This window comes from Nerophis lumbriciformis, linkage group LG11 (genome assembly GCF_033978685.3).
Source record: "Nerophis lumbriciformis linkage group LG11, RoL_Nlum_v2.1, whole genome shotgun sequence".
NCBI lineage: Eukaryota > Metazoa > Chordata > Actinopteri > Syngnathiformes > Syngnathidae > Nerophis > Nerophis lumbriciformis.
In genome coordinates, this window is record NC_084558.2 from 19787828 (window position 1) to 19795827 (window position 8000).

Here is an 8000-nt window from a genome sequence, read left to right on the forward strand (position 1 = left end):
CGTCTTTATCAAAATATACCTATAGATGTCAACATTGTGTATATGCTGAAAGCTTCATTTATGATTGCTGCCTTAGGTTTTGCTCATAACCTGGCTTTTTAGCATTAAGCTAATGTTACATGATTCGGCAATTGCTAATAGTTCTGTTTTAACGTCGGGTTAATATTGTGGAGGGGGCTAAATTGTTATGGAAAATAATAATGTAACGTTAGGTAATTACAGTACTCCCACTTTACATTCCTCAGGGACATTTCTTTCTTTCTTTAGTTTATTTCGAACATGAACACACTTACATCATAATACATCACACAATTTCATATCATTTCATTTTACATCATGCCCGAAAAGGAGTAGGAAGAAGCAAAGCTTATTTAATCCTACCTCTTTCCCACTTCAAAGTGTTTACAAATATATAGAATCATTTACTGAGCTTTTTATATAATAAAATAACATCTATGAATTAGTATACAACAGTTTTGTAATATGTAATTAATTAATTAATTCAGTCATTATTAACATACTGAGATGAAGAATATCTTATTTTCAATAAGGTTGAAAGTATTTCTCATAATTCTTCTTCTTTGTACTCTGTAAGCACTATTATTTTGAACAACCTCTTAAACTGGATCATATCAGTACAATTTTTAACTTTTTTTACTTAATCCATTCCATAATTTAATTCCACATACTGATATGCTAAAAGTTCTAAGTGTTGTACGTGCATATAAATGTTTGTATTAGATCTCTCTCAAGCAGGTGTTTTTTGTTTACATTGTTATTGCCTTCTGGTTAGCTAATGTTTGCCCTGCAGGTAATAGTCACTTTTCCACCCCTTTATATATTAGGTATAGTTGTAAGTAAAAAAAAAAGGTCAAAGACAAAGCTATTCGGGTTCTTGTGAGTATATACACTTCACTGCCGATGTGGGGGGGGCGCCACCTAAAATCTTGCCTAGGGCGCCAGATTGGTTAGGGCCGGGCCTGATGAGGACGTTCACATTGAGGCAAATAATGGTAGCTTACATTTTCGCTTTCATCGCCCTTGTTGAAACAGGAATACAAGCTGGCAGAGCTTTTTGACAAAGCAGCGGCCCGCTTTAAAGATTTGGTCCTGACATCAATTCCAGAGAAATCTGCAAAGTCATTATTTCTTCCTGGGATGACCTCTCTTAATCCCCAAAATGGCCGACAGGGGATGCTACACTTAATCCGCGCACACACCTGTGTAGCTCCTCCCATCGCGTGCGCGCGCCAATGAGAGAGACGTATATTAAGATTTGATGCTGTTCGAATCACGTACACGCGCGCGCGCGCGCACACACACGTACCGGACCGCCGTGCACTCGACACACACTGCGACAGTGGGAGCTCCCACTGTGAGCGCTAACCATGGCCGATGGAGGAGAAGGCGAGGATGAAATCCAGTTTCTGCGAACTGTAAGTCATTACTGTGTCGCGTAGAACTGCTTCTTTTAAAACGTGTCCGTGTAAAAGCAGGCGCTGTCGGGCCAGTCATTTTACCGCATTATTGATGGCAGCTGCCAACGCTACGAGTCATTTGGTCAAAATGCCTCGTGCGGGCGGCGCTTTGATGCGGGAGAGACGGAGGAATGTTCCAGTATGTCCATGAAGGCGAGTTAGGCTCTTTATGGTTTGTGTGTTGGGTGGATGCGGAGGGCGCAGTGCGGTGCTGAGAGTCAGCATAAAACTCTGCTGCATCTCCTTCTCTCGCCTCCGCTTTTCTTCTCAGGAAACACGAATACAAAAATAAATAAATAAAATAAATCATAATTATAAAGTTGATTGTGGTCTAGCCCAATTCAGAAATTAGACATGCCAGTTCACCATCACATCCAATACATACTGTCAAAATGACCAATAATTGTATAAATTCCAGGATTCTATGATCAGAGCTAATAATCTCCACTGCACAACCAAAACGGTATATTTGAATTTGTTTCGAGTAAATAATTTGCGAGCTGTCAGGGACGAGCACCCTATTTTGGACTTAAAGACAAATGTATAAACGAAAAATGATAATACATACGCCCTGTGATCTTCTGTTGAACGATCAGAGGTTGGGTCTTCTGGAAGATTGACTGACAGTGGTTTTCTGAAGTGTTCCTGAGCCCATGTGGTGATATCCTTTACACGCTGATGTCGGTTTTTGATGCAGTACCGCCTGAGTGATCGAAGGTCATGGGTTTAGCCGCTTACGTGCAGTAATTTCTCCAGATTCTCTGAACCCTTGGATGATATTACGGACCGTAGATGGTGACATCCCTAAATTCGTTGCAATAGCTCGTTGAGAAATGTTGTTCTTAAGCTGTTCGACAATTTGCTCACGAATTTGTTCACAAAGTGGTGACTCTCGCTCCATCCTTGTTTGTGAATGACTGAGTATTTCATGGACGCTGCTTTTATACCCAGTCATGGCACCCACCTGTTTCCAATTAGCCTGTTCACCTGTGGGATGTTCCAAATAAGTGTTTGATGAGCATTCCTCAACTTTCTCAGTCTTTTTTGCCACGTGTGCCAGCTTTTTTGAAACATGTTGCAGGCATCAAATTCCAAATGAGCTAATATGTGCAAAAAATAACAAAGTTTACCAGTTCCAACGTTAAGTATCTTGTCTTTGCAGTCTATTCAATTGAATATAGGTTGAAAAGAATTAGCAAATCATTGTATTCTGTTGGCGACTTGTCCGGGGTGTACGCCGCCTTCCGCCCGAATGCAGCTGAGATAGGCTCCAGCACCCCCCGCAACCCCAAAAGGGACAAGCGGTAGGAAATGGATGGATGGATGGATGTATTCTGTTTTTATTTACGATTTACACAACATGCCAACTTCACTGGTTTTGGGTGAATCATGTGCTTCGAGGACATGGAAGACTATCTATTTAGAACCATGATCGAAGGGCATCTGCTGATTGGGCTGGGCATTGCTTTGGTGTATCGTCAAATTTGGAAGACGATGGCCGCCGTTCAAGGAGCCCAATGGCTGCCCATCGCAATGGAAGGCATGGGTCGAGCTGTGGGAACACAGACTGTGGCGATTTCTGAACTGAATCAAAAGTCGAATGACTTCACTGAAAGGCTTGCTGAAATGCAAAAATGTATCAACTTGAGAGCAAGCAAAGACGATTAGATCAGACAAGCCAGTAAAATGTTTGCTCGCTTGTAAAGCAACAGTCCTTATTTAAGATTCAACTCCCTCAAATGGCCTTGACGCTGCTCACAACAGAAGAAGGCTGTTCTGATAACATCCCTCGAGGACACCTCAGTGATAACCGCTCTGACCTCCCTCCCTCCTTCAACAATACCTTGGAGTTAAACTTTGCTCGTAAAGCCTGCAGAGCGACTCCTAGAGACACAACATCTACACTCTGGACAATGGGCATATGCACACCCCCCCCCCCCACCCGACGCCTTAGGGGCGATGGACGGCTGAGTAGCACTTTAGATAGAAGCAGCCTGCCACAGTATCCCCCCGTTCCAAGCTTTGTGGATTCTATGTAACATTTTTATGTGGGTTTATGTATCAAGTTTTTTTCTTGGCCTCAGTCTGGACCCCCTCCCTTAGAGCCCAGTCTGAGACCAAACTTTTTTTTTTACTCATCCAGTCCTCTGTCAGTCTCCTCCTCTCTGGAAATGCACAAAATCGCACACATTTTTGTTTTTAATTAAAGAATATGAGTACCCCAGCTTTAAGAAATATAGAATTATTGAATCACATTTTATTTATTTAGGTTAAATTAATCAGTTCAGAATTGACTGCAGCCATTACTAAGCTTTTGCAGCATGAACTAAAACCTCTGCTTATGGAGAAAAGTTAGTGTTCCATTTAACAGTTGAATTAATTATTTAGGATAGTTATTAGTGGAGGATCTCTTTCAGGCAAGTGGTCTACTGCACCTACGTTTGGTGATTTGTCTTGGGCATTTTTTTGTCCCCAGAGAATGATTCCCTTTGTCTACTGACATTTCTGCTCAACTGGTCTTTTTTACCAGATCAGTGGCCTTGTACCAGATCAGTGGCCTTGTGGTTAGAGTGTCCGCCCTGAGGCTGGGAGGTTGTGAGTTCAAACCCCGGCCGAGTAATACCAAAGACTACAAAAAATGGGACCCATTGCCTCCCTGCTTGGCACTCAGCATCAAGGGTTGGAATTGGGGGTTAAATCACCAAATGATTGCCGAGCGCGGCGCACGATGCTGCTCACTGCTCCCCTCACCTCCCAAGACGTGAACATGGGGATGGGTCAAATGCAGAGGACAAATTTCACCACACCCAGTATGTGTGTGTCAATTGTTGGGACTTTAACTTTTTATTATGCAGACATTTATCTGTTAGGCTTTGGGATGTCCCTTTAAACAATAGACAACCTCTTAACTTTACACATCTGGCAATTTATAATCTATTTCTTAACTCAGGGTTTAACGATTAACGGTATAAATGATAAACCGCAGTAAAACTCCCGGTGGTTAGTATTGTCATTTGAAATTAAATTTAGCGTAAAACCGTGCTTGATAATCTCACAGGCTGGTGATACTAATTTACTGGGTAAACATGAATACAATAGACATTAACGTCTTTCCCCATTACAAATGTCATACCCAAATCTAAATTATGATAAACATGTGGCTGTCTGAGCAACTAAGCTATTGTGCACATTGAACCTACAGCAGGGCTATTCAACTGGCGGGCCACATCCGGCCCGCCAAAGCTTTTTATTTGGGCTGGGCGAACATCAACCAAATAGGCTTGACAAAACCATTCAAAATAGGGTTGCTCATGTATGCAGTACACCCGCCACCCTGCAAGGGGAAACAGTGAGGCTAACATGCCACAATGCAGCATCAGTAGGGTGAGTAGAAGAAAACAACTCAAAAAATAGCACTATCGTACCCTGAAAAAAATCTAGATAAATTGCAAAAATTTTACTTTTAATAGCAAATGGACAACAAAATATGAATGTTCTGCCCGAGCCACTGCTCCAGTCATTGTTTTCTGTCAAACCTTTTAAGCGACGGACCCACTGTTCCAGACAAACAACAACGGTAGGAATCTACACGTGTAAGCTTCATCACCAAACTTGGTCAGATCTTTTTATATTATTATAATGTGCATAAAGATATTTAGTTTGTTTTGTATTGAAATTTGTGGTCGTTTCTGAGTAACTCTGGCGAGCAAAGCTTGTTTAATACATGTAGCGCTAAATTTGACCAGTTGATGGTGATAACACCTCAGGTTGAATTGTGTTGAGTCACAATCATGTTTGCTGTGGGTGTTGTTTGATGTCTGTGCGTATTGCGTTAACATCTTCTATCCATCCATTTTCTACCGCTTGTCCCCTTTGGGGTTGTGGGGGGTGCTGGAGCCTATCTCAGCTGCATTCGGGCGGAAGGCGGTGTACACCCTGGACAAGTCGCCACCTCATCACAGGACCAACACAGATAGTTAACATCTTATTTAAACAAATAATTTATTTTGTGAGTGTATTAACACTAAACCTTCTATTTTAAAATACACAATGGACATTATCTAAAATACACAATGGACGTTATACTTTTGTAGTGTTTATTTTATTTGTATATTTTCAGTTTTACAAACCTAAATGAAGGAAGAAGTATATAAATAAAACTGAAGATGGACAATAATTCAAAAGGAACATCAGTTCTTTAAAAGCTTCGGTGTCTTCATGCTGTTAACTATCTGTTGAGCTGCACACGCTGAGAACGAGTATCAAGGGCAGAATCATTTATTTATTGACAGTGCTGTGTGAAAGCCAATATCCATGCATCCATTTACTACCGCATGTCCCTTTTGGGGTTGCGGGCCTTGTCCAGGGCGTATCCCGCCTTCCGCCCGAATGCAGCTGAAAGCCAATATATTTACTTTAAAATTAATTAAACGCAGTCTCAAAGGAATATAACATGCGGAAGCACTTTCTGACGAAACATTCAAATTTCGATGTCTGGCCCCTGAGCTCTTTGGCTCTTGAAACTGCGACCCTCTTCATTATGTGGTTGAATAGCCCTGACTTACAGGCTGTGCTCTCTTTGCTCAAATGGAAGATCAGGTTTCAGCCAAGTTGCTGTGAGGCAGATATGCTAACCACACCTCCACCATGTTGTCCGCACCAGTGCTGGTTATGGCCAAGTACTGTACTCTATTTTGCCTTAGTTGTTTCAAAATGCGATTAATAAACAATTCTTGCACAATCATCAGAATTGCCAATGATTAGTCAACTAATCAGTTATTACGCAATCATGAAATAAAAGTATTTAGAATAGTAATCAACCATGAACAAGTTATATAAATCAGACTAAACGCACAGTTCAGTAAAATTCTAATGTCAGTATTTCAAACCGGCGTCATGGACCCACAAAGTCAGCGTGCCCACCCTGGGCTGGAAGATGTGTATTTCAGTTTTGTTTTTTGTTTTTTTACAATGTAGCAGGTAAAAATAAGATGATAACTAATCAAAACAAAGGCACGTTGACTAAGACGATAACACAATTAACTGACATGATATTTAACGAATAAATGCAAGACGAAAATATTAACAGAAACAAAAACCAATTTAATTTCATGTTGAGGATGGGAGGGGGCAAGTTCGGAAGATATCCAATCACAGCTCTTTAACGGCATACATAAGAAACAGGGGTGGGGTTCGTTATGAAGGACAGCCAATTAAATGCTTTTCCTTGTGAGATCAAGTCACCGCCAAAACTAAAATATGTGGATTTAACATGTTCCACATCGTCATATGCGTACATTAGGATAAAGTGAAGAGGACACATTTAATTTGTACTGCTATGATGCCTTCAGCGGGCGAGTCATCAATCGTGACGTCTACACAACTGTACGTTAAAGGGGGCATATAATGTAAAACACTTTTTTCTTACCTATAGGTACTTGCTGTTGTGCATTTGAGAACCGAAAATTTTAAATCAAATTGTGGTGGCATTGTGGAGATATTTATAAAGCAGCTGAGATAGGCTCCAGCACCCCCCTGCGATCCCGAACGGGACAAGCGGTAGAAAATAGATGGATGGATCTTGCTTTCCTTTTTATTACCTCCAAACGGTCCGCTTGGAACGTTCCCAATTGCCGATGTCAGCAGATTATCAATATATAGTATAAATCTACGCAAACTGCGTTGGGCGCGTCCGCCATTTTTAGTTTATGTGTGTGCATCTGTAGTTTAAACGACAAAATGGACTCAAAGAACATGCTATTCAAATCTCCAGTTTCATCTGAATAAGTATGACGTGCCTGGCTAACTTTTTTTTGTTTTGCAACGATGTTGTCATGTTCGGCCTTCGCCGGAGTAAGGCCCCAACACAGAAAAGAAAGAATAAAAATGATAACAAAAAGCGCACTCAATAGAAAGTGAGGACACAACAACTCATGCACACAAAAGCTGTGTAGAAACAGAAATTGCACACAAAAGGTGTGGAGAGGAACAAGTACACACTACTCGGCAGAGCCACAGGAACAAGGAGCGTGAGTGGACAGGTGAAGCATCAGGAATCTACTGGCGCCGAGTGAATGGACTGGAGAGTAGTCCATTCAGGAGGAAATGAGTAGCAAAATTAGAGGTGTAAAAAAAAAAAAAAGATGTAAGGCTTTTACTTTTAAATGTTGAGAAAAGCTCCGCGCATGAAGCTGTTTGCAATGGCCGAATAGAAGAGAACGGAGGTCGCTTCAACTTTACGATAGTCGAGGTCTCATCCTTTAACATATCTATATCACTGCGGTCACCCCAGCTTGACATGATCTTTTAAATAAATACAGCTGTACTTACATTTTAAAGTCACTCTTTCCGTTCCGTACAGGCAGAGCTGCCATGTTGAAAATTGTTTTACAGAGCGATCTCATTGGAGACCAAGCAGCCAATCAGAGTACATTCGTCCAGTTCTCTGATTGGTTGTCTTTTTCTACAAATTTAACGGTGTGTCTAAACTTGCGTGAGTGCACAGCAGAAATCTGAGCAGGT

The 8000-nt window shown here is 41.3% G+C and overlaps 1 protein-coding gene across 12 annotated transcripts in view; it reads left to right on the forward strand.

Moving 5' to 3' along the window:
- Positions 1-1312: 1312 nt before the first annotated feature.
- The window catches only part of ryr2a (ryanodine receptor 2a (cardiac)), a 249867-nt gene continuing 243179 nt past the window's right edge, over positions 1313-8000 (forward strand). For all 12 annotated transcript variants that reach the window (XR_009815903.2, XM_061967101.1, XM_061967103.1 and 9 more), the window contains exon 1: positions 1313-1436. Coding sequence is in view for 11 of the 12 variants with exons in the window: in XM_061967101.1 (XP_061823085.1) it covers positions 1389-1436 (48 nt within the window). In the remaining variant the exon portion in view is untranslated. The remainder of the gene's footprint in view (positions 1437-8000) is intronic.